Source organism: Pieris rapae, chromosome 24 (assembly GCF_905147795.1).
Source record: "Pieris rapae chromosome 24, ilPieRapa1.1, whole genome shotgun sequence".
NCBI classification, from domain to species: domain Eukaryota; kingdom Metazoa; phylum Arthropoda; class Insecta; order Lepidoptera; family Pieridae; genus Pieris; species Pieris rapae.
In genome coordinates this window covers 2679596-2707381 of record NC_059532.1, presented here as the reverse complement: position 1 = coordinate 2707381, position 27786 = coordinate 2679596, and the positions used below count along the sequence as shown (strand labels likewise).

At 35.9% G+C, this 27786-nt stretch overlaps 2 protein-coding genes across 4 annotated transcripts in view; both read left to right on the top strand.

Annotated features, from left to right (window-relative positions):
• The first annotated feature begins 10985 nt into the window (after window positions 1-10985).
• Window positions 10986-27786, top strand: part of LOC110996039 (5'-AMP-activated serine/threonine-protein kinase catalytic subunit alpha) — a 141634-nt gene continuing 124833 nt past the window's right edge. Inside the window, exons 1-3 of one of the 3 annotated variants that reach the window (XR_006751016.1) lie at window positions 10986-11358; window positions 11435-11547; window positions 14097-14145. Coding sequence is in view for 2 of the 3 variants with exons in the window: in XM_045633637.1 (XP_045489593.1) it covers window positions 11009-11358; window positions 11435-11547; window positions 19473-19483 (474 nt within the window). In the remaining variant the exon portion in view is untranslated. Of the gene's footprint in view, window positions 11359-11434; window positions 11548-14096; window positions 14146-19472; window positions 19556-27786 lie in introns of those variants that run through there. The other 2 variants (XM_045633637.1, XM_045633636.1) reach the window with 2 other exon arrangements.
• Window positions 19744-21954, top strand: LOC123690332. Its single transcript, XM_045633638.1, has one exon. It carries the CDS (start codon window positions 20080-20082, stop codon window positions 21025-21027), a length of 948 nt encoding a protein of 315 aa, XP_045489594.1. The 5' UTR covers window positions 19744-20079; the 3' UTR covers window positions 21028-21954.

The following is a 27786-nucleotide window of genomic DNA, read 5'->3' as shown; positions in this document are numbered from 1 at the left end:
GCTCCTGGGAGCAAGCGCTGGGGGAGGCGACCACTGAACCCACACGCCTTCACCAACTCTGCCGCCGCCTCTATAGGACTCCAGAGCCAAAGCGTCCGCTACGCGATAGCAACGGCGCCATTACCTTTTTTTTTTTTTTTTCAAGAGCGCATCGTGCAATCAGTCTTCTGACTATGAGCAGATGAGTTGTAGGAGGACTGACGGGTGGAGACATTCCTCAATAGGAATATCTACCATAATAATATTAGCTCAGACAATGTTGCCGAGCTCAAGGGTTCTTCGTCTTTTGAGACGGCTTATACACTCGGGTAGGGTGAGTTGAACAGCTAGGTGGTTAGGATGATTTTCCAGCCTAGTCTTGTACTTCTGGGCGTACAATTTTATTTCCGCTTTAACTGTAGGTATGCCCAGGTGTTCATGTACTTCTAACAATGTTATCTTTAATATTTTCTCCAGTGTGCGAACCAGGAAGAGGACAACATTCTAACAATACTGCCTTCAATAAAAAATCTTCATCTATATAGTGAGCTGTCAGCCCCAAATAGGGATCATTGGTGCTAGAAGTCCAAATATCGGATGTTAAACAAACACTGAGTGCTTGACTCTCGAGTTGCTCTTTCGTGTTGGCTAAGCATGCCTCGTACAGTGCCGGTAGATAATTATTGGAAAGCACTTTCCTGCTTGGCAAGACATACGAAGGGTTGAGTCCCTCAACGAATGCTTTGAATCCCCTGTCCTCAACTATCGAAAAAGGTTGATAATCATATATAAATAGTTGCATAAGCAAATCATCAATTTTTTTCTTCTCGTTTGGTGTAAGTTTTTTTTTTAATATATCTGGCCATGACAGGTTGACTTAGTATTTTATGCGTATTATTTCCACTAGCATTACCTTGTTGCGCTTTCTCACAAGTAGCTGCAGAAGACGTTGAGGGGGCCGCCGATGCCAAAGGCGGTGGCTGAACATTATGCGCACTTGACTCCGCTGTCGTTGGCGTTGGTGCACCTGACTCGATTCTCGCTGGTGTTGGTCGACTTGGCTCCAATGTCGATGATGCTGGTTGTGGTTTTGAACTGATAAACTGCACTGTAGGATGCTTCCGCTCAATGTGTTTTTTTTAAATTCGATGTGGAAGATTTGTAACTTAATCTAACTTTACACATTTTGCATAGTGCTATTTTGTTTACAGTATCAATTGAGTCGAAACTGTTCCACAAATTACTTGTTTTCATTTTTCGTGAATCCGCCATAATTAAGCACTATCACTTCTTAGTTACTTTTTACACTAATATACAGTACTTTTTACTATTTACACTAAGAGTTAATAACTATCTATACACGATTAAATTACCTACTTTTCTGACCCAACAACAATCACTGTTAACCCAAGTCAGTTAACTCTCTACAACACAACTTTTTAACTTAAAAAACTTTCGTGGAGAAAGAAGATAAATCAAAACAATTGTCTTAATTGAGCGCGTGCACTTGTCAAAGCCCCTCCAGACTCACGCCGAGAAGTCTCGGCGAGAAGTCTCGGCGAGACTTCTCGCGAGAACAAGCAACGTATCCACACTCACGATGTTCTCATTTGCGTTCTCGTTTCCATTCAGTATGGACGACACTACAACAGACATTGAAATTGCAGCAAGTTTGACTTTGTGTGCCATGGCATATAATAACTTTGTAATCGCTTTATCTAAAAGTAAAATTAAGAAAAGAAGAAAGGCCAGACGATGGTGGGCAACACAAATGCATCGAAACAGGACAAGGTGTGTAATTTCCTATTTCTTTAATTTTATTAATGTGTTCATAATAATCAACATAAACATTACTAATTAAGTACTCTTTAGTTTCAGCTTGCAAAAACAGTTGGATGAACTAGTTGCTGAACCAAGTGGAGAATTTAAAAAGTTTACCAAAAAAAAAAAAAAAAAAAAAAGTATTTTATTGAATCACAAACATTAACATACATGTAAAATTGAGGTAGCCCCAGTAAGTTAAATAATACTTGTGATGGAGCAACCTCGCAACTTCCCTTAAATTATAGATTACAATGTTTGGACCAAAACAACTGAAATATGACTTGACAAACTTAGTTACAAAATATATTATTTTTCTATTTATTTATTTTTGAATTAAAAACTAACTAAATTAAACAAATAATAACGCACGGTCTTTGCGTGCGTGCGTGTGAGTGCGTGCATGTGTGTGTGTGTGTGTGTTTGTGTGTGTGTGTGTGTGTGTGTGAGTGTGTGTGTGCGTGCGTGCGTGTGTGTGTGTGTGTGTGTTTATCTGATTCTCGTCAAAATTAATTCTGTTTCTTCATATGTGATAGTTTTCAACCACCCAGTTACGGTATTCTTACAATTATATAATAACATCGGATATATATTTAATTTCTGATTCAGTTTATTATAGATGTAGGCAGCCTGTGTAGTATATTGACGTTGAGCAGAAACTGTGTGCACGCGTGGGGCGTATGCTACAATATCTTTACGTCTCTTCTTTAGTTTACCTGGACTAAATGGTAGTGTTTTGTGCATACGTAGGGTGATATGCAAAATGTATAATTTTCTAACGCTCAATAAGCCACTATTTCTGTAAAGGTCATCGGTAGAGTATCTATATGGTTTGTAGTTCATTACTTTAATAAGGGCCCTTTGAGATCTCTCTAAATCTAAAAACTTAGTTTTAGTTGCTCCTCCCCATACGGGAATGCAGTATATTATAATAGATTGAGCCAGGGCTAGATAAACTTTATTAAGCAATGACGCGGGCATGACGTAGCGTAAGTTTTTAAATATCCAAATAAGTTTTCAAACCCGGGCCATAATTGTTTCGATGTGTAAGTGCCATGATAACCTTTGGTCCACTGTAACTCCAAGATATTTGGTAGAGTTGACACGTTCTATGGTCTGACAGCTACAATTCTGGGCAATCGGATCACCACACCTATGAATCCTAACTCCAAAGTCGTAACCCGGCTGAGATCTTTGATTCGCAGTAAAACATATAAAATTTGTTTTATTAACATTAAGTGAAAGTAAGTTGGTATTAAGCCAGCCAGCTACTTCAGCCAGACCTAGTTCAGCTGCGGATTTCACAGCCATCCAAGTCGCTCCCGTGTACACAATCGCGGTATCATCCGCGTATGAGTAGATCCGTCCGCCATTGCTCCGAATATTACAAAGGTCATTTATATATATCAGGAACAATGTCGGGCCAAGCACGCTTCCCTGCGGGACGCCATATTCCACGGTTTCTTCTTCACTTATCAAATTATTAATTTTAACTTGTTGTTTTCGACCTTGTAGATAACTTCTAAAAAGGGAGAGAGCTGTATCACGAATTCCTATGGCTTCCAGCCTGCGCAGAAGAATGGGAACGGAAACGGTATCAAATGCCTTTTTAAGGTCCAAGAATATTGTTACGCATTTAATACCTCTGTCTACATTATCAATTATGTCATTAGTAAGTGCAGTCACGGCATCTTGTGTAGACAGGCCCTTCCTAAATCCGTACTGTGTGTTGGATAAAATTTTGAATTTATTTAAGTAATTGACCAGTCTATTGTTCAGTAACTTTTCTAATATTTTAGAGATACATGGCAGTACGGATATAGGACGGTAGTTATTGACGTCGTTCAGGTCCCCACTCTTATGCACAGGCGTGATCAACGATCTCTTAAATACGGCTGGAAATATTCCTGTTTTGAAGCAGGAATTAGCCAGCTGGCTAATGAGCGGGACAATAAAGTCTCTGGACATTTTCAAAAACTTTGTGGGTATACCATCCCAACCAGGTGCGCTCCCAGAATCGAGACCCATGAGTATAGCATCCACCTCACGAGGACTAGTCTCAAGAAGAACAAACGAAGACACCCGAGAACAAATGTCTGTAGTTGTTGGGTTACCGAAGTTAAGTAAAATGTCCTCAGCTAAAGTTGACCCTATTTTAACAAAGAATTGGTTGATACGGTTTAGTGAGTCAAGCGGATTCGGAGTAATATTCAGTAGACATGTATTTGAGGATTTGGGGGTTTTAAATTGAGTTACTTCATTAATTTTTATCCAGAGCTGTTTAGGATTTTTAACTGAGTTAGCTATTTGAGTTTTATGAAATTGTCGTTTAAGTTTTTTAATTAAGTTTGAACAGAAGTTACGAAAGCGTCTAAATGTTATTTTTAAGATTACGTTAAAAGGATTTTTCTTTAGTTTAAGTTGCATTTTATTGCGAAGTTTAATACAGCGTAGGGCTCCTAGTGATATCCAAGGTTTAAGAATTCGCTTGCTATTAGAGATTGTCTTAGTTTTAGTGTTACAAAGTAATATGGTTTTTATTTCATGGATAAATTTATTAGCCAAGGTCTCCGGATCATTGTAAATATTGAAAAATGACATGTCTGAGTTAAATAAGTCTTTACACGCGTTTTCAAAGTCAATAGAAGTTGAATACCTATGGCAGTTTCTAGTTACAGTTTTTTGTGCTAGGTTTAATACTACCATGGCATGGTCCGTGATAGTTGTAGTCAAGACAGCCACAAAAGCAGAGCTCTTAAGTTTATCGAATTTCAGAAAAACATGGTCGAGGCAGTTCGACTCTCTAGTAGGTAGACAGTGCCCGGGAAGCAGCCCATGTCCTGCCAGCATGTTTAAATAATTTAATCTATTGTGACGCTGTTGTAAGGATTCAGACTCTCTACCTATTAGGTTGATGTTTATATCCCCAGTTATTATAATATTTTTAGGTGTAGTAATAGTATCGAGATAACTATTTAGGGAAGTTATGAAATTATCTGCACAGGCGTGTGATGGGGAACGATATATACCTATAATAACGTATTCGGCGATAATTAGCTGTATAGCCGAGGCGTGCGAGAGTGAAACTTCTGTTACCCGACAGAGATGGTTGTTTTTTATGTATGCTACAACGCCATCATTTTGATTGAGCTGATTTGTAGTATGATATGAAGAGTAATTACGGAGGAGTGGTAAGCGTTTACTATTATTTAGTCTGCACTCTGTAAGGATCATTACATCCACATCATGATTCATTTGCTGTAAATTTACCTGAAGGTCGTCAAAATTACTGTAAATACTTCTAATATTTTGTGTCAAGACAGTGAAATTATTTTGCTCAACGTAGTTACTAAATTCTTCGATGTCAATTATTTTTGAGTTACTAATTTCTGTATTATCTAGTTCCCATAAGGTGTTTAAATGATTATCCATATTCAGTTACGCGTGCAGAATGGCGTAGCTTGCCCTTTACTCTATTGAATAATTGCATGTAAGTACCGTTGCAGGATAACGATGTTTTGAGAGTACATATAGTGCTATTGAGACAGTTAAACTTATTGTGTAAGAGTGTGTATGATTTTGTGTATGTGTGTTTAAGTGTGTATGTATGTCCGTAAAAAAGGGATTTTACACTGAATAATACTTTTAGATACCGTAGATTACAACTTTTTGAACTACTGTTACTTGGTTTATCAAAACAATGTAGGTTAATTATAAATGCTAAAACTATAAGTATGAATAGACTAATAATTATTTTCTTAATACTAATACATGCACAAAAAATAAGCGATAAGAATAGTAAGAAATAAAAAGAAGTTTCACAGTATAGTCACGTTTCCTGTAGCAAAAGGTGTACCTGGGCTTCGCTGTTAATGAGGATAACCCGAGAATTTTCATCTTTCTTGACGAAGACTCGGCCATGTTTAGTCCAGCAGAATTTGTACTCTTTTGATTTTGTAAGGTCTCGGGCCAGGAAAAATAGTCGGGCTCCTTTTGATGTTAACTGTTCCGATATAAAGACAGGGGTTTCTTCATTTTTGGTAAATCCGAGATGTTTAGCCTGTATCTTTGTTTTATTTTTAATATTGTAGCTCTTGACTTTCAGAAGTAAATCCATTTTAAGAATCGATGAGGCTAGTTCGACAATTATGGGGGTGTTATTTACCCCAGACTTTCTACTCTGGATTCTGTAAATATCTTTTATGTCTTGCTGGCTCATATTAAAATTTACAGATTTTGAGAGACACAATACCATATTAATTAAGTCGTCTCTATTTTCGTTTCCGTTATTTGGCACATTTTTAATTTCAATACATGTCTTCCGAGTTGTCCTTTGCAGATCCTCTATTTTATCTTCTAGGATATTAATATACTCCCTATCTTTCTTAGTCTGTACCTCTAGTGATTCTATCTTCTTCTGAAACTCTTCTTGTTGAGCAAACAAACGCGTGATTGATGTTTCTATGTTACTGTTAGTTAATTGCATTTCCTTGAGATTGTTATTAATTTCTCTAAGTTCTTGTTGCTGAGTCTTCGTAAATGACGCGAACAATTCTTTCATGTATAATTTAAATTGAGAAAAATCCGAAGGTTCAGCGGGTGAAGTATGCATTTCCTGTTCTCTTTCTACTCTGCACCTTTTATTGACCCTACTATTTCGCATGGAATTAAAATTCGGTGGTGTACTTTCAATACCTGCTTCATTTATGTTACTGTCAGATAACGACTTATTTAACTGTGTTGCGGACATTGTACCAGGGAATAATGCACAGCAAAGTAACCACTAATGCGTATCTTACAACGGGCCAATTAGTCACAAGGTAATTAGCGAAAGGGGTGTCGCTAATTAGGTAATTATCCAGTGGCGCTTGTGAAAGGTGGAGCTTAGCGGTGAGTGGTCGCCTTCAAGGTCACGTATGACCAATAGTTAATAATTAGGTGTGTTACCCGTACTTCTTGTTCGCTGCGCAGGCGCTGGTTTGTTGTCGCCGATCTCAGGTACCAGGGTGGCAGGATCGTTTCTCTGTCTACGTAGTCTTCACACGTTGGGTATCTTCACACGCCGGTTACCTCTTGTGATTTTATGCGCTCCTATTTTCTTCTTTGAATTTAGTGTTACCAAATTTATTATTTAATATTTAAATAAACTTTTACAAGGGGTCCACTACACGTCTACACCTATCGGCGGTCCGGGGGAAGAGGATGCAGATAATTAAACAGATTATGCAGATAATTAAACAAAGAATCAGTGTTATTTCGAAGTTCATTGTTACTTTACTTAAACTCGTTTGTTTAATATGAGCTAGTCTAACATAAAACATTGATATAAGTGAATGTAAATGAATATTTATATAGTGTTGTAAATTAGTATATAATGTGTGAAGATCATCAGAGGTTTATCCTACAAATAAAAACATTTTTACATAGACTGGTTTTTATTTATAACATTACACTTTTATATAACACTGGATATACATTATCCTTCCACCAAGGGACTTACCTTAAGAAAATCTGATACATATTTTTCATCATACATAATTTCCATTATATCTGCTTTCTTATTGGCACTGAAGTTGCAGTCAGCTACACAGAAGTAGCCTTTTTTATGTCCTGTTAGTAACATTTGAAGTTGCATTTGCACATAAAACTTTTGGGTTGGCTTCCCATTCTTTACATATGCTTTAACTGTTTTTTGACTCATAGGACACTTAATTTCTATTATACTATTTTCACAGATCCCATCAGGTGAACCCGCTAGCATGGGATAAATTTTAGATAAGAATAACCCTTATTTTCTAATTTTCTTTTCCAGGTTGGCACTTACAGTTTTCCTCACTTCATCCTCCAAAATTCTACCACGTTTCATAGCTGTTGTGTCTGGAATTTTTCCACCCATTATTACTGCCATCAGAGTGCCGTCACTGGTTTTACACCTACTGAATTCATATGCTCTTGAAGCGGTCAGTCTGCCATACCTTAATTCATACCAAAGCTTACTTTTATGTTGCTCCCTTGTTTCTTCTTCTACATTGTTGATGTCAGCAGAACATAGCGTACAGCATCATCACCATAAGATGCCCTAGCAGACCTGAAATAATTAAAGCAATGGTAAATGTTTAATTGCAAAAAGAAATATTTAACATAAACATAACCTCAAATTGTAATATTGAATGTTATACTGAAATAGGTACAATAGCTATGCTTTCAACGAATTATTTTTATGGTTTAAATAATTAATTAACTGTTTAATACACAATATTTACATGGAAGTTTTAACATTTCTTAATTCTGCTGAACGCCAGAAACGTTCCTAGCATGATCAAGTCGATTCTTGGTACCTAAATTTGCGCTGGAAGCCTTTGTAAATCCTTGTTCCATGACTCAATTTAGCGCAATTAATTTACACAAAATAAATTGAAGTTAATAACAAAACAATAACGGCGTATCTAATTAAAAAAGCGAGCGAGTGTGTATTATCTTAAGTAATTCAAATGTAAACAAAGAGAAAGAACTCAAACCTGACGTCATGCGCTCCGATTGGCGTTCAACATTTCATGGCGGATTGCTGTATTTAGCGATTTTATTTTGTCGATTATTATATTCATCTTGCTTTTAATTATGAAAAGAATCAGGGTTTAAAATTAGGAATTTTGTAATAATATACATACAAATTATTTCAATGAAATTTACTTGTTGGTATCATGTCGTATGCATAAATTTAAATACACAGACTATTTGTTAATTGCCATTGCAATCGCTCGAATCTCGATTGCAGGGCTTCAGCAATAGCATTCTGGCCTTTGATTATGGCCTCCTGGCCATTAGTGACTGTTTGTATTAATAGGGTATTCCTTATTGATTCTTGATTGAGAAGATCTAGAATTTTTGTGTCAAGGTCAAACCGCTGTTCTTCTATTCTTACATTTTTTTTAGTAGTGCTCTGAAGATAGTTGCGTTGACTTGGCTGTGATGGTTGTAACCCTAAACGCCTTCGCACTCAAGACTCGCCATTATCGCTGCCGCGGCAACGAAGCCGACTAGGGGCTCTAACATAATTATACATAATATGTGATAATCAAGTATTAAGTAGATACCATATCCAATTTTTTTATTATTCATCTTACTTGAACCCTGGGAAGCTGGTTGGCGTTGTTCTGGAAAGTTAGAACTTTCAACAACTGAGTTGACCAATGAATGTTGTGTGTTACGTTGCCCTATAACCATGGAATCTGCATTTCGCAATTATATAAAGCAGGGATGTTGCAGATGCCGATTTTTTCACACCCGCGGATGCGAATGCGGAGTTTTGCAGGCTCACATCCGCGGATGCAGATGCGGATGTTTAAGATATTAATAATTATAATAATAATTTATTTATTTTTTTCCCATATAACATTAACAATTATAATTAATAATACAGCGACGGTATTGGGAGACTGGTTTCCAAACTAGGTAAGAACCTGTGATATGGATAACCAGGCATCCATTCCATAACAAGTCATATAGAGTAGTAACAAAATGGAAGTTTGTAAGGGAGTGTGTGTGTATTTGTGTATGATAGTGGGGAAGGGTACGCATGCGTGTGTTAGTGAGTGTTAAAGGGTGTGTGTGGACATGACTAAGAACATATTATGTGAAAATTATTTTATTACATCTAGTAGAATTTCCGTTTGGTCACAGTTCAAAGTAAGTAAAAATTTATGAACTGTTTGCTTTACACATTATTTTGTTTTAGGATATATATTGAGAGTTATGTTGAGTTTGTTATACAAGTAACAGCCCAGAAAAGAGAACGATCGTTGAGAAAAATTAAAAAAAGATGGGGTTGTACAAACGTTATATTTGCGACGTTTTCGAAGATAAATAGCTGACGAACTGTAAGTACAGAACAGGTTTTATAAAGTTCATCAGTAGGGAATCGGAAGGGGAGAGACAATGAGGTTTTAACAACTGATCGTTGGGCTCGCTCAAGTTTCAGGAGAGAGGTTTTATAGGTGCCTCCCCAGACCACTACACAGTAAATTAGCAGGGATTGGCAAAGCGACTCGTACACCATTCTAATTGTAGTAGAGTCAGCAACCCCACGCAGGCTCCTGAATACATACATTACCTGCTAAGACTTTATTATGTAAATAAAGTCTATTAATGAAGAATTAAAACAATGATAACGTAATTATTAATATTTTTATTGTAATCAAACATAAGTAGGTACTTATTTTTATGTTAACTAAAAGTAATGTATAATGTAATAATTTTTTTAAACTTCACCCACTGGTGTTTATATTAGTAATTGAAATTAAAAATAGGAGCATTATACTTGATAAAGAGTAGTATTGCCGCCTTTTCTGATTCAAGTATGTTACGCAGAGGTTCGTAAATTAAACCCGCGCTAACGAGTTTTAACGCTTTTAAAAGAGTACCGAGAGTTTTTTACGCCGGCTTTTTCTCTCGGCCTACACCCTCTGTCTTTGCCGATGAGTAGGGATGCCTACAAGTTTGAATTGATTGACGTGGAATAAGTGATACCTAGAAGATCTTATGTTCCAAAATAAACGTATTTTATTTTATTTTATTTTTTTTTAACTTTTGCTTCTTGTTCAAATAATATATCATTAATTTCTTCATCATCGATTGTTTCAATATCGATTTCAGATGATATTAAAAATTGTTGAATTGAAATATTGACCAATGATATTTTGTGTTTTAATTGAGTTTGTATATTATAGTCCTTGAGAACTTGATTGCTAAATGTGGTAGCTTCTAAATTTGCGTGTTCATAAATTTCTTTTACAAATTCAGCATAACAATATTTCAAGTGAGCTAATGACATCACTCGTCGATTTGTAATAACTTTTTCCTGAATATAATTAATCAAGCGTTCTCTGGCAATTTTATGACTATCTCGTTTCGTGGCCCAATCATTAGTTGGAGGTGGATTCATTTTTCTTTGGTATTTGGCAAAATAATTGACATTACATATATTATGATACGCCAAAAAAGTATCGTTAACAGAGTTATTTTCATCTTGAATTTTCCGTAACATTTCTATATCGCCCAGTTCTGTAGAATAATTTTTTCCAAAAAGGGTATTTTATTTTTAATTTTAACTATTAAAGATACTTTTCAACCCACTTATGAGGAAGAAATGGTATCGATATGTGATGATATTTCAGAAAATTATTTCTTCGATAGTGTCTATGATGATGAAATGATATCGATATGTGATGAAGTTTCGAATAATAATTTGTTCAATAGCTCCGATGATGATGAAATGATATCGATATGTGATGAAGTTTCGAATAATAATTTGTTCAATAGCTCCGATGATGATGAAATGATTGCAATATGTGATGAAGTTTCGAATAATAATTTGTTCAATAGCTCCGATGATGATGAAATGATATCGATATGTGATGAAGTTTCGAATAATAATTTGTTCAATAGCTCCGATGATGATGAAATGATTGCAATATGTGATGAAGTTTCGAATAATAATTTGTTCAATAGCTCCGATGATGATGAAATGATTGCAATATGTGACGAAATATTTAGGGAATCGTGAGTATACCTTTAATACATTTTTTATTTTGAAGATAAAGTTTGATGGATAAAATACAATTTTCTTTTTTATCAGAAACTTACAAACTGGAGGTGGACTTAAAAGGAAAGCGGAGGTTAACATTCACAGTGGAAATACAAAGAAGCTCCGATCTACCTCACCAGAAGCGTCAACTTCAAGAAATGAAGGTATTTCTTCTGACACCAAATATTGTAATGTTTGTAATATCTTTGTATCGAAGAAATATTTTGCCAATCATATCAGAAGTAACATACATAAAAACAATTTAAACATTACCCCGCATCTAGGTAGATCTAATGTAAAAATTATTGACACAGCTTTTGGTAAAAGAATACACACTTATAGAATAACATCTGAAAAGGAAGTAAGTTTAGAATTTGAAACTCCTGACGTATTTCTTAATTCAATTAAAGAAACTATATTTCATCTTATTAATACGGCTTTAGAGAAAAATACAACTTTGAAGGTTAACTTTATTTTATTTGCAAATTTTATTCAGGAGACGAAAAACATAAGCAATAAATTTGATTTTCAATCTTCGAACTTTATTGTTAGTAAGGCTGATGATTTAAATGTATTTTATACAACTATAACACAATCGCTAATAAATTATATTGATTGTTTTCAAAAAAAGGGATAGTGGATGGACCTTACAAAATATTTTGCACATAGATTTAAATTTAAACCAATTTAACCCCCTTCGAGGCAAATCATTCATTGAGCTTCCTCATGATATTAAAATTAAAAAGGCAGTCATAAACGTTAAGAATAATGATGATGCATGTTTCAAATGGGCGTTATTGTCGGCTTTATTTCCAATTCACAAAAATTCAGATAGAGTATCTTCTTATATACAACATAGTCACAAATTGAAATTCACGAATATTAAATTTCCAATTAAAGTAAAAGATATACCTAAGATAGAAGACTTAAATCAAATTAGTATTAATGTTTTCGGCGTAGAATATGACGAGAAACTTCGAAAAAATTTAATTATTGGACCACTCTATTTCACGAAAATAAGAATGCAAACGCATATAAATTTATTATATTTAACACGTGGCAATCAAGGTCATTATTGTTATATAAAAAATATGTCACGTTTAATAAGCAGTCAAATTTCAAAGACAAAAGACGCAATTTATTTGTGTGATTATTGTTTATTATATTTTCCAACTTCTGAACGATTAGAAAATCACCGAAGATATGATTGTAGACATATATACACAGAACTACCCAGTAAAAACAAAAATAAAAAAAACTGGTGTGGTGATGTAGTTTCTGAATGTATATTAAATTTCGATAAGTTTCAGAGAAAAATTAAGTTACCCTTTGTCGTATATGCTGACTTTGAAGCATTTTTAAATCCTATAGATATATTATATATTTATATATATAATCCTATATATATAAATCATGTTCGAATGACCCCACAAAACCGTGTACATCGAATGTACAAAAACATAACGTTTATAGTTTTGGTTATTACATAAAATGTTCATTTGATGATAGACTTTCCAAATATGAAACATATAGCGGTGATAATTGTGCTTTAAATTTCATGCAATCGTTAGAGGAGAATTTAAAAAAAATTGTTAAGAGTAACTGTTTTCAAAAGACACCTAACCAGTTATCTCTTGAAGACGAAAATCATATTAAAACAACAAAAAATTGTTATGTATGTCATAAAGCTTTAAATGGTGAATCCATTGTATATCACGATTGGTATACTGGGGATTTCAAGGGTGTAGTTCATAAAATTTGTTTTGAAAAATTTAGAGTTCCACATGTCATACCAGTTTTTTTACATAATTTAAGTCACTATGACGCTCATTTTATTGTACATGCCTTAAACTTTCAAGAAGGTCAAGTAGAGTTGCTTCCCCAAAATAAAGAAAAATATATATCATTTTCAAAAGTTTTAAAAATAAATAATCAAAGTGTAACTATACGCTTCGTAGATTCATTAAAATTTTTACCAAGTAGTTTAGATACATTAGCTAAAAATTTAAAAAGTAATGAATTTAGAGAGTTATCCAAATGCTTTCCAAACACAGAATATTTTAAACGGTTAACGAAAAAAGGAATATATCCATATGAATTCATAAAGAACTATGAAATGTTAAATTATCCCCAACTTCCTGATCATTCTGAGTTTTATAGCTCCCTTACGGATTCAAATATTTCTGATGATGATTATCAACACGCTAAAGATGTTTGGAATCATTTTAAATGTCGAAACATGTTAGATTATTCGAATCTTTATTTAAAAACTGATGTTCTATTACTAGCAGATATTTTTGAAAACTTTAGGTGTGTTTGCATAAAAACTTATGACTTAGTTAAATATACCGCAAAACAAATTAGTTTTTAATGTTATAACAAGCTCAATTTAAGAAACCGCAAATGTGACGTATGTTTATCTAGTACCCAGATCATTAGACTCAGCCTCCTTCTTATCACTATTACGTTGAAGCTGGGTAATTAACTAATGATCTAAAGTTGTACTGCAGTCTTGGGTAATTAGTAAAAGAGACAGATTTGAAGGACCTCATTAGGAAGTGTTAGAGAGCAATTAAGTAATGAACTAGGCTATGATGTACGGTAAAAGCTAACTTTGAAAGGAGTAGAGATATCGCTTCGGGAGTGAGTGCAAACGCTTTAAATGGGGGTGCTTTAGTCGGAAAAAGAGTCCAAACTTTTTTTTTTTTTTTAGTTTCGTGTCATACCGTGACGCTGATATTGGCCACCCACGCGGGGATTCACGGTTTCTGCCTCTTGAGGCAGAAACCGTGAATCCCTACTACTGTTAGCTACCATAATTGAGAATTTTCGCATAGGAAATTGTTGGGCGACTCATCGAAACGAAAGCTATTCACAAAGATTCAGCTTGATAGTAATTATTTTTACATCAAGGATCTGTACTACTACTTTTGAGCGTAGGACCAGGATAACGTACCGCCCAATTTGTCTGTTAAATTACATGAATATTAACTAAGTAAAAGAAAAAAAATCAGCTGGTTAGTAATCATTTACGATGACCTCGTTATCGATCTTTGAGTATTAAGCCAGAAAGGAGTCGCCTTTACGCGCGTCCCCCCCTGTCAAAGTACGAACCCGCTGGACATACGCGTTATGTAAAACAGCTGTTTCTCGACCCTTCCGTCCCCCCCCACAACCCCGCCCCCGCGGAAATAACTCTATCGCGGAACCCCGACCCCCGAACCCCTTCACAGAACGACCCCGAGGTCACAGGTGACTCGCGCCCGGCTGGCGCTCGAAACCCCCTCGCAAGTGAAAGTGTTTGTGATAGTCAGGACCTGCTAACAATACTAAGTGACAGTGATGTGAGGCCGCAGCTCTCGTCGCGGTATAGCGATGGCGAGAGCGCCCTCACCGCAACACCGCATAGGCCACGCCCCTCAACGATGGCGCCACCGGAGCAATCGCACCCAACGGTGAGTCCGCCAATCATATCTATACAAGACGAAGACGAAAATATTGCTCATGGGCAAGACCCGGCTGAGCTGCTGGCCTTCCTAGACGACCAAGGCACAATAACTAACTATACGCTACGCTCTTCTAATAGATGTCTATTGGAAATTCCATCCCACAGCTCTTCCTTCTTAGGGAATTCATTTAGGATTTCCGCCATTAGGCTGTGGAATAAGCTGCCTGAGTCTATACGATTGGCTTCCTCCCTATCGTCTTTTAAAACTCTTCTATACAAATATTTCCTAACCTTATCCTATCCTGATCAATCGTGACCTATGTAATTCTTGTATCTCCTGTTCGTTTTGTAAATTCTCTATTTTCTTGAATTTGTAAGATTAGTTTTAGTTAGTTATTATAATATATATAGTTACTAATAGATTAAGGATCTATATTTTAATATAAATTTATTTTGTTTTTTATATAACTTCTGCACTTCTTGCACCCATCATTTTTCTTTATTTATTTCTATTCTTACTAGGGTTGCCTGGAAGAGATCGCTTGTTAGCGATAAGGCCGCCCGTTGCATCCCTTGTAATTTATATATACTGTGTTATTTGTATTTCTTTAGCAACGAAGTGTAAATAAAATAAATAAATACTTACGTATCTGCCCTTACATAATAAGATCAGCCAAGATCATATAGAATTTTTTTTTCCAATGTTCGTAGCCATGGCGGGTATAATGATAATCCCACAGCGCGACAACTGTGCAATATATAAGAAACTATTGGTACACACAGAGCCAAATTGAAATGAACGAGGTACAAATTGTATTCCTTTAGAAAAAATATCAATTTTAGATTGTTCTTCGGGGATAAAAAAAATCAACGACACATCTTTGTCATTCTGTATTAATTTAGAGGCAGATAAACAATTTTCCATCACAGAGGAACAGATACTTACAGATATAGATAGCTACACATACCTATCTCCTTTCGGCGAGGAAGTAGTGAAATACATAGCGGGCTACGTGGTTTTTTCTATCATTAAAAAAAATCAAATGCAGTATCTGCGTCAAGGCTCTTTTAGGCGTGCAGTGTAATAGTCCAAGATCCCAGAGCGTTCTGACATAACTTATTTTCACATGGATGAAACCTTCACGAATTAGTAACGTCTAGTATACTTATAAATACCTGCCTACTTGTGAAGCTTGCCCTGTGACACCTGGGCAGGTACCAGGTGAGAAAGGTAACTAAAACTATGAGTTATCTAACTTAAATTTGTATGGCTGAATTTTATATATATTTTGTAGAATATATATATATATATATTATATAAACTAGAATTATAAAGTGTCAGACACTCTTCATGGACCAGAGCTTTTGTCAGACGCTTTAAAGCTCGACAAAAAAATAATGAAGTTTACTTATTTTTTCATGTCTGACTTTTAAATATATTATTCAAGTAACTACTACAAAGTTATATTTCATCAGTCAGACAAATTCGAGTGACCAAACATCCCCTAAACACAAAGTTATTCAGCCGGGAGTGCGAGCGAAAGAGCACTATGCGCATGCATTGCAGAGCGAGTGAGACGTTCACAACAACTCGGTTCCTCTTCTTAAACTCACCATCTGCTCCACTTTACAGTGTATATGTCACCGGAAAATAACAAGATCCGTAAGTTTATCAATTTACTAGGAAGTTTATAAACTTTCGTAAGATTCTAAACGGGAGATAAATTGTAATATTTTACATCCACATTTTCGTAAATTGATAAACTTACTGAACTCACTCGTAAAATAATACGTAAGCAGTAACCAAACGCTACGCGCGATCTGATTGGTTGGCGGTCACGTGTCACTTCTCCTTCCTCGCGGCCGCCATTGCTGGCCACGGAACATAAACAAACCGGTTTGCTCGTGCGTTTTTATTAGTTTTGAATGTTGAACTGTGTTGCAACTGTGAAAAATAGCTTTATTTTGTTAAGATTATCTAGCAGTACCCATAATGAGTGACTTACAAGCTGCGGACACCCAAAATGAAGGAGATAGTGTGGTAAATGCTAGAACATTTGTTGACGAAGTAAAATTTAACACAGAGCTAAGAAAGTTTTATAGTGGGCATAACCAAAATAGTAAGAAATCGGAATGGACAGACGAAAAAATTAAAAATGTTATTACAATGATAGAAAATTATAATAAAGCTAAAGTTTTGGGACGTCGGCCCACAGACAAAGAATACTATCACGCCAAAAAGTATGACGTAATGACTTTTAGTGACGAAAAAGTTTTGATATTAAAAAGGAAATCTCAGCAGGATCCAGTGATACAAGTAGTTCCGAGCAGTAAGTACTACCAAACAATCCTTGATGCGCATGTTGCTACAGGTCACGGAAGGCGTGACAAAATTATTTACGACTTGAAAGACAAGTACATGGTTCCAGTGTTTGCCATAAATATTTTTCTTCAATTGTGCAAAACTTGCCTTTCCAAGAAAAGTTTTCCTAAAACTGGGATAGTCGTGAAACCACTAATTACAGATGACTTTAATAGAAGAGGACAGGTATACGTTCTTATTGCGCGCGCAACCTATAGTATCCAGTGCAGTTCGGGTGTATAAGAGTACATGTTTTTGTTGTTTATATCGTGTAATTAGTGACCGATATTGTTATATGTAATAGTGAAAACCATGGAAGAAGAAAAATCAAAGTGTATATGTATTGTATTGTATTGTAAACAACATCATGATATATTAAAATTATTTACCGAATTTCAAAAAATTCTGAAATTCATCTGCAAAATTTACAGTGTTCCTGGTGTACTCGATGTTGATGCTGCCCGACTTCAGCTATTTATAAATAATTACAGCGTAAATGGTATTAACGAAGAATTCAATCGAAAAAATTTGAAAAATTTTATTACAAGCAGTTTACCACCATGTAAAACTGAATTATTTCAACAATTTCTCCGAGCGAATTACATTGCTAGTATATGGAATAATGCAAATGAAAAACTACCAACCATTTTAACTCTTGAACACAATGGGTGGAGGCTAGAAATAACATTAAATATAAAGTTTTTGCTCCCATAGTTCGCATTTACTTATCGGCGCCACCAAGTTCAGTGCCAAGCGAACAGTTATTTAGTGCTGCTGGTTTAATTTACGAACCCTTGAGAAACCGCTTAGAAGGCGAAAAAGCCGCAAAGCTTTTGTTCGTAAAATATAATTTGCCTCTTGTCAATTTTGATTACTAAGATGAATCATGAACATTTATGTACAATTGTACACATTATATATAATAAAAATAAATGTTGCAGACTCTATTAATCATAAATTTATTAAAATATAAATATATTTTCCCAACAAATTTCACCTCCGCCTCCGTTAACGTTCGCATCCGCGGAGGCGAACCTCTTCACCTCCGCATCCGCCTCCGCCTCCGCTAAGTAGGCCTCCGTTACAACCCTACTAATTATCTCGGGATTGTTGCGTATGTGTGCTGTACATGTAACGTGTAAAGATACGATTTCTTTAAATGTGTGCGTTGCGGTTACTCTTGTGTTACGTGGGCCTATACTATGGAATCTGCATTTCGAAATATTATAAAGTATCACACGTCCCTGAAGTTACACGGTGTCAGCGGAAACCATATGTCGCAACTTATAAGAATTACACGTGCCTCACGTTATGCGGTGTCAGCAATATAGCCTCTTCGAGTCTCTTTATTTTATATAATTGTTAGCATTCAATTTTCATACATCGGGTTGATTAGCTGTAATTTTAATTGTAATTTTTATTTTAAATAAATTAGTTTTAAACATTTGGTTTTTTTTGAAACCTTCGGCTGTGGCCTTCGTAATTAGGTTTGTGTGCGTGTGTTTGTACACACTTGCACATTGTGTAATTTGTTTCTGTAGTAAAATTTTGTCTGTGTGAGTACCTCGTCCCCCGCCGATGTTTTGGCAGAAAAATTAATTAGCATCGTTCGAGTGATGGCGTCTCCTTTCTGGCTTTGAGTATTAAAGTTATCGATACATGTCGGAAAGAGGGGACTCTTTGATCAAACCATAGATTTTGTAGGACAAATATTTTTTCGAATAATTTAGATAATTGTCTCTGCGATTAATTTTCAAGTGAGGCATAGGCGACAAAGAAGATTTAATTCCCGAATGTGTCTGGAACAAATGGAGAAAATGCCGGAGTTCTTGTTCATGGAGCGTAAACAAAAGAACATTTAAACAACTTTGTTGCGATCTGCGGGCTCATACTGCTTTAAGAGGAACTCGTGAAATACCTTTGGAAGTAAAAGTAAGTTCCTACATAACTATACTCAAATAAATGGATTATATTTCCACAGTCACACCAAGAACGGACGAGAATAAGGCAAGAGTAAGTGTTTGATTTGGCTGTTACATTTACAGTTGATTCTCTTCCCAGACAACCTTGAGATACAGTTATAGAGAAAATATGTTACAGGTTACTTTTTTTTTTTTTTTTTATAGAACAGGGGGCAAACGGGCAGGAGGCTCACCTGATGTTAAGTGATACCGCCGCCCATGGACAATAAACATGCGGTTTATCCCCAATTTGCGAACTTATCACCAAATATATTTTATTCTGCCTTTCCTTTTATGTTATTTTCCGTGGGTTTTCAGGTTTCAAATAAAATTTCATATACCGGGAGTTATTGGGTGCATTGACTGCACACATATTGCTATTGTGAAGCCGGATACTGAAGAGCATCTTTTTTTTAATCGAAAGGGCTACCACTCAATAAATGTGCAAATAGTAAGTTGTGTTGATAGTAAATAGTAACCTACCCAGTCTACGGTATAGTATGTAGGCACTTTTAATTTTATTATTAAGATTTAATATTCACATCTTACTTACACATTTGCTTTAATTAAATGGTACATACACCTTGAGTAAAAGCCTCCGCCATTTCTGTTAAACTGAACGCATCCACTTAATATTATGTAGTCTGTATCAGTCAATGTAATCTGTATCTGTCAATGTAGTCTGTTATAATAAATATATCGCCCCTGTCTGTTCCAAGATATTGAGCGGTTCGCACCATTGTCTAACTCAGCTGTTTTATTTATTTCTCTTTACTAAATTCCTACTCTAAAATAGTTTGTAACAGGTTATGGGCCCAGACGCCCGGATAGAAATAGGGAAGTAGGATTTATAAAGTGATAGGCATCACGTTGATGCAAATTGATTTCGTGATACGTCGCGACGTCATTAACTTTTCAGCTTACAATGGCGGACCCCCGTTTTGCTCAAATTGATCGTTTGGCGGGCCGTGATAATTATCCTACATGGAGTTTCGCGGTGAAAACCTTTTTAGAGCAAGAAGATTTGTGGAAATGTGTCGAGACATCGGGCATGGCTTTTACGAAGACCGAAGATACGAAGGCAAGGTCAAAAATAGTCCTTCTAGTTGACCCTATGAACTATGTTCATATCCAGGATGCCACCACGGCTAAGGAGGTATGGGATAACCTGAGAAAGGCTTTTGATGACTCCGGCTTGTTGAGGAAGGTAGGTCTTCTGCGAGAACTAATTACAACAGATCTGGAAAGTTGTGGTAGTGTTGAGAACTATGTCAACAAAATCATCACATGTGCACACAAGCTTCGTAATATAAAATTCATTGTAGATGATGAGTGGCTCGGCACATTATTATTAGCCGGGTTACCAGAGTCATATAGTCCTATGATTATGGCTATGGAAAGCTCAGGTGTGTCCATCACTGCTGATTTAGTTAAAACAAAGATTTTACAGGATGTAAAGTCTCCGGACAACTCATCTGTTTTTTTTTCAAATTTCTACAAAGGCAAGGCAAAGAATAGTAAATGTTCAGGTTCTAAAGCAAATAGTAAAGGTCCCAGGTGCTTTAGGTGCAATAGGCATGGTCATTTAGCCAAATTTTGTGCCTCAAACAGCTCAAATCAAAAGAATAAGTCTGAAACTATTAATACTTCTTCTAGCTATGTTGCAGCGTTTCCAGCCTCACCAGGCCTAGAGAGTGGATGCTGGTACATTGATTCAGGAGCTGCAATGCACATGACAAACAAGAGAGATTGGCTTTATGACTACGGACCTGCTTTAGTAACAAACATTAAAGTTGCAGACAACAAAATATTAACAGTAAAAGGCTGTGGTAAAGTAAATATAGAAACATATAAAAGTAAAAATGAAGAATAATTTCAAAATGAATGAGCTTGGAATTGCTTATTGTTATATTGGACTTTGTATTTCATACAGTTCAGAAGGAATAGCCATTGATCAAACTAGGTACATAGAAAATACATTAAGACGTTTTGGTATGGAACAATGTAACTCAGTAGGAACTCCAATGGAACCGAATATAAAGTTTTCAAGTTCTGAAAAATTTGAAAGTATACCTTACCAGGAAGCCACTGGCTGCTTATTATACATCTCACAAGGAACAAGGCCAGATATATGCTATGCAGTGCATACATTATGTCGATATAATAGTTCTCATACAGAAGAGCATTGGAATGCTGTTAAGAGGTTATTTCGATACTTACAAGGTACAAAGTATCTACAGCTTGTATACAAAAGTAATGTTGATGAAGAAATCACTGGATACTCAGACTCTGATTGGGCTTCCTGTACTGAATTCAAAAAGGCAGCAAACTGTTGCCTTGTCTACTACTGAGGCAGAGTATATGGCGCTCTCAGCTGCTACTCAAGAAGCTATGTGGCTGAGACAGTTGCACTGTGAACTGTGGCCTTCTTTACTGTGATAATCAAAGTGCTATTAAACTTACAGGTACTTACAGTTATCATGCTAGGAGTAAACACATTGATGTTCGTCACCACTATCTGAGGAACAAAGTTGAATGTGGTGATGTCAAGATTGAATATGTGGGCACTGATTCGATGGTTGCTGACTGCCTCACCAAAGCCCTACCGAAGCCCAAACACCAGCACTTCCTCATCGCTATGGGTTTGCGTTCAAGGGAGGATGTTAAACTGAACGCATCCACTTAATATTATGTAGTCTGTATCAGTCAATGTAATCTGTATCTGTCAATGTAGTCTGTTATAATAAATATATCGCCCCTGTCTGTTCCAAGATATTGAGCGGTTCGCACCATTGTCTAACTCAGCTGTTTTATTTATTTCTCTTTACTAAATTCCTACTCTAAAATAGTTTGTAACAATTTCTTTCCATTTATCTCTGTTTTGGGAAGAAAGGACAGACTGGGTGAAGTATTTTTGTTTCATTTCCATGTAATTTGTTTACAGATTTGTGACCATGATTTAAAAGTTACAAATGTAAATGCGAAATTCGGAGGTGATACACATGATTCTTTTATTTGGGCATCCAGCCAAATAGAATGATGCATGCGGGAGCTTCATCATAATGGGGAACAAACTTGGTCGTTGGGTGAGTAAAATATTTAATAAATATAATAAAAATCTTAGCAACAGTCAGTACATATTGGCTAAGGTAGTTTTTTGCCACCTAGTAGGCGACTAACTTGGGACACCTGTAACCTACTTATACATTATAACATTTATTTTTTGTTTTAGGTGATTCAGGTTACCCTCAAAGAGCTTGGCTGATGCGACCAATTCTCAATGCTGCACCAGGGTCACGAGAGGTTTACACCACACGCCATGTTGAGGCCAGAAACTGTATTGAGCGTTGTTTTGGTTTACTAAAAGCTCGTTGGAGGTGTCTGCTTAGGCATCGTACCGTTCATTACCAACCCCATGTTGCCAGTGAAATAATAACAGCATGTTGTGTGCTACACAACATTGCACTGGACGCTCGATGTGGCCGAACAGAGTGATGATATTATTGGTGGTAATGTACAAGCTGGTGATGCTACCTCCTCTGATGGCAATAGCCAAAACGAGTTAATGCATGGCAGAGCAATGCTAAGTACCTTAATAAGTAGGCTATAAACAAAACACAATTTTTACATTAAAGTATATTTTTTATTCTTTTTGTTTTCTTTCTATTTCTTGTTTAACTTGTTTTTATTTTTGTTCATCTTGTTAATATAGTAATAATTAAAATAGTTTTTGTTGTAACATAAATCATTTCTTATTTTTTCCCCTTGTATCTCTTCTTCTTGTTAATCATTACGGAGCTTCCAGTCTTAAACGATACATTGTATTGATTTGATAAGTGTAAATATACATGTGTGTTTAAAGATATGAGATATCATTTCTACCAAATCTACGCCCCCCATATATTGGTGACCCCGAACAACGATGGACAATCAAGACGAGCGTAACTCTCCCGTGATAAATAGCCTCAATGTTAGTGTTTTGGCCCGATGAACCCGTGCTATGGTTCACACAGATCGAAAGCCAGATTACGTTGGCGAATATCACAGCGGAGACTACTAAATATAACTATGTAGTGTCAAATTTGGATTACAAGTATGTCTCGGAAATAAACCGCCGACTACGGACTAATATATATCTTTGAAGACTGAATTAATATCGAGATTGTCATCATCTCAAGAGCAACGTGTGCGACAACTTTTAACACACGAAGACATCCCAGAGACCGGAAGCCATCCCAATTTTTACGACACTTACAAAATCTCGCAGGTCCAAAAATTCCAGACGACTTCATCAGGTCCATATGTTTTTTTCTTTTTTTTGGGGCGGGAACTCCAAAAAGAGCGCGCGTACATTTAAAGTTTCTTATTAATTTTATTTTCAATTTTAGATATTTTTGCTTAAAATTTAGTATAAAAAAGCAAAATTTAAAAGTAGTGACTCTGGCATTGGCGGTGGCGGTGAGCGTAATGACTCTTATTTACCTTTTTACAAACCAAACTATAAAATACTATATCCAGAAAACTCTTCTAAAACTGAATTTAAAGTATTTGTCGAAGCCACTAATAAAGACAGACTGGGCAACAAGAGCCCCATTATTTTATTTAAACCACATTTTTGCAAATGAAATTAAAGGTGTGACGGCAATTCAACGAGTGAATGCCAGTAAAATTGAATGAAATGAAAGCTTTCATTCCTGCTATGCAGATTGATAAAACAGGAATCATATTATCAAAGATTTGTTCCAGCTAAAATTTCTAATAAAGAATTATACAGCCATCAGAAGACTCACGAAGAAAGTAGGTCATGAGTATGTTCCATTACAAACTGTTAGCATTACTTCTCTTTCTAATAGCTTTCAGCCTGATGAATTCATATTTAAAGGGAAGGATCCAAAAAGTGCATATCAATGGTGTCACCTCTCTAAGTTCGCAGGTGTCAATGGCGTCCCCCAAGGCTCGATTCTCCGACCTTTCTTATTTCTAATTTACATAAACGACCTCCCATTCTTTGTCAACGAAGTTCATGAGATGGTATTTTTTGGTTTGCTGATAACACTTCACTTTTATTTTAAGTGAATAGGAATAACATATTATTGAACGATGCAAACAAACTCATCTCTCGTATACTTAGCTGGTTTAATCTGAATAACTTACAGCTTAATGAGAATAAAACAAAATGTATTAGATTTACAACTAATAACGTAAAGCGAGATATTGGTAACCTGAAAGTTAAGGACAGTGAACTAAACTTTGTTGGCAAAACTGTTTTCCTAGGCAGAACAACAGATAGTAAACTCCAGTGGGGCCCACACATAGAGACTCTTTCGAATAGGCTGAGCTCTGCATCATATGCAGTAAAGAAATCCGACAGCTTACTGATAAAGATACGGCTAAATTTGTGTACCATAGCTACTTTCACAGCATTATGTCGTACGGTATTCTACTGTGGGGTGCTGCTGCAGAGGTTCAATCCATATTTGTGTTGCAGAAGCGGGCTGTTCGGGGTATTAGTTGTGTATATTCGAGGGAGTCGGTACGGAATAGATTTAAGGAACTAAATATTATGACATTATCCGGTGAATATATTCTTGACGCCTTGTTATATGTACAAAAAATCTTAAACGATTTTAAAACAAAAGGTGACTTTCACCAGTATAATACCCGTAATAGAACTAACTTGAGTGTGCGACCAACCAGGCTCCAAAAGATAAACCACTCCTTATATGAATATTCGTTTTTACAACAAACTCCCAAGCAAAATTAGAGAACTATCACTAAATAAATTCAAAGCCCTTGTTAAAAGTAAATTAATTAAAAAAGCCTTTTATAAATGTGACGAATACTTAAATGACCCTAATCCTTGGGATTGATTTGCTCCAGTTCAAACAATTTGTATTAAAAACTTGGCGATTGAAAAGAATGGCGGAAAGTTTCTTGCCAGTTCTTCTTACCCGCTCTACGCCCTTGACTTGCGAACTGGTTGTAAATATAAATTGACAATTAATTTAATTTGTTTTTCTTGACGTTCATAAGTGTACATGTTTACCTATATGAATAAAGATATTTTGATTGATTGATTGTTTCAAAAATTTTGCCAAGACATGAATATAAGGATATTGGTCTATACGAGCTAGCCAGTTGTGGTGATTTGTCAGGTTTGAATATTGGAATTACGCACTGTGTTTTCCATGCTTGTGGAATATATTTGTTAAGCCAAAGTAAATTGAGGATATCTAGAAATAACCTTTGAGCTGATTCATCCAAATGTTTAATTAATACATAAGGGTAGTCATCTATACCTACCGGGTGTTGTATTACGTCTAGATTGTAAACTTGTAAATTCTGACCATGTAAAGGATACAAGTAAAAATTTTGAATTTTGATTGTCATTGTTTAAGTTAAAATAAATATTCAAGTTATTAGTTTCACTTAAATTACTATTATCTGTTAAGTTATCCAGAAAGGTGGGAACGAATTCGTCTCTACATGACCTATTCTATTGCCAGTTTTAACACCTTTAAATATTTTAATTAAATTGTAAAAATTTACCTCAGTTCATAGAATTACACTCTTTTAGAGACGCATCGCAAATTGCTTATGGTGCAAGTATTTACGTAAGATGAATTAGCCACAACAATAGTGTCACTGTTCGCTTATCATGTAGTAAATCAAACGTAGCTCCTCTAAAGCCTACTACTATCTCAAGGCTAGAATTATGTGCCGCGAAACTTGCTGGAAAATTCACAAAATCGGTGTTAAGAGTCAATTAGGTTTACACCCACGCGGATAGTTCATTGGTGCGATTCCAGTCGTCTTATCCTGGATAAAGGGGAATATAGGTAGATTAAAAACATTTGTAGCCAATCGCATTGGTGAAATAAAAGAAATAATTACTGATCAGAATCATCAGATCAGAAGATCAGAGAATTGAGCAATTAAGACAGAACTTTTGGAGACGGTGGCTTAAGGAGTACGTGATGGAATTACAACAACGCACTAAATAGAAAGATAACTCTGCCAATCTAAATATTGGGGAATTAGTCCTGATAGCCGAGGAAAATCCTGCTCCTCTCTGCTGGAAGTTAGGTCGTGTGCAGCGGCTCATAAATGGATCAGATAGAGTGGCCAGAGTGGCAGACATTAAAACAAGTAGCGGCTGCATAAACCGTTTATTGGTTCGCCAAGTTGCCGGTCCAGGAAGAATGTTGAAAGAATTTCAACGGCCGGGAGTATGTTGCGGCATTGCGAAAATTTAATGTCAGGCGCCTTTTTATTAAGGTTCTAATTGTAAGGTGGGGCGACATGCGCCATCAATTAGCATTGAGCTTCAACAAAGGTCGCGTATAAGATGTAATACAAATTTAACAAAGTCAAGTTAGTTTCATTTACCGGCCCAGTCATTCCCTAAAGAGTGAAAACCATTCGCGATCAAAACCCTGAACCCACAAACGAAACATTCGCTATTAAATTCCGCCGCAATAACCGTAATGATAAACTTTATAATTTAGTTCTCACATCCTCACCCTCTGCTTGGTGCAAATTTATAGATTTGGGCCATGTAGCCATTTCATATGAATAGGTCCACTGCTCCAACTTCTCACCCTTCCTCCAATGCAGACGCTGCTTAAACTTCGGCCATACCAGTAGATGCCCGGCGACCTCCCCAACTTGCGCTAAATATGCTCAACAACACGACACCACGGAGTGCAAATCTACAGAATCCAAGACACACAAACACATGCGCCAATTGCAGCGAGCGCAATGCTCAATATAAAACCAACACAAACGTTTCTCGCCGTGCCGACAGTGAAAACTGGCCTAAAGTAAAAGCGATGAGAGCCCGCATTGAGGCTAAGATCAACTACTAACAAAAATTATTCATGTATACACTCAAATTCACACAAGCGAATCTTTACAGATCTCGCCTCGCTCTTCAAGAATTCAAACTACACTTCATAAACTTCAATACTGACATTGCCCTTATATCCGAACCATATAATAACACTAATAACTAATAATTTCACACACTCCAGGTTTTTTGAGCCCGGTCTGTCGAATTCGTAATCTGCGTGTAGTTGGAGACGATGGCGTTTGTTTATTTTGATGCATATTCCTATCAAGAAGGTATAGCTGCACTGAAAGACATTCAGAATCTCAAAGCAATATGCTCTATGATAAAGGAACAACTGACACATACCGACGGTATCATGTTACAGCTCCATCACAGAAGAGATGGAGACGGAGGAGCTGATGTTGCTAATAGTTGATTTGGATTATTAAAACAGAGGCTTGCAGAAAAATATGAAAAAGATATCGATCTCTAAAGAGATAATGAAAATCATTTATTTAAAGTGGAAAAATCAAACTTCAGTCGTGAAAGCTGAATTAAATCTTATAAAAAGAATGATAAGTGCAATGTCTAAACCACATAAAATAGTCAACCAAAAACTTGATACAAAAAATACAATATGTATCTTTTATCTCGAACTTTATAAACATTTATAACTAACAACATAACCTCAGGAGAATACATCTTCATATTAGTAACAGTACTTTGCCATTTTCAAGGAAATCATGGAAGCTTTTCGAAAAAGATATAATAATCCTATATGTCCCGGGCGTTGTAACAGAA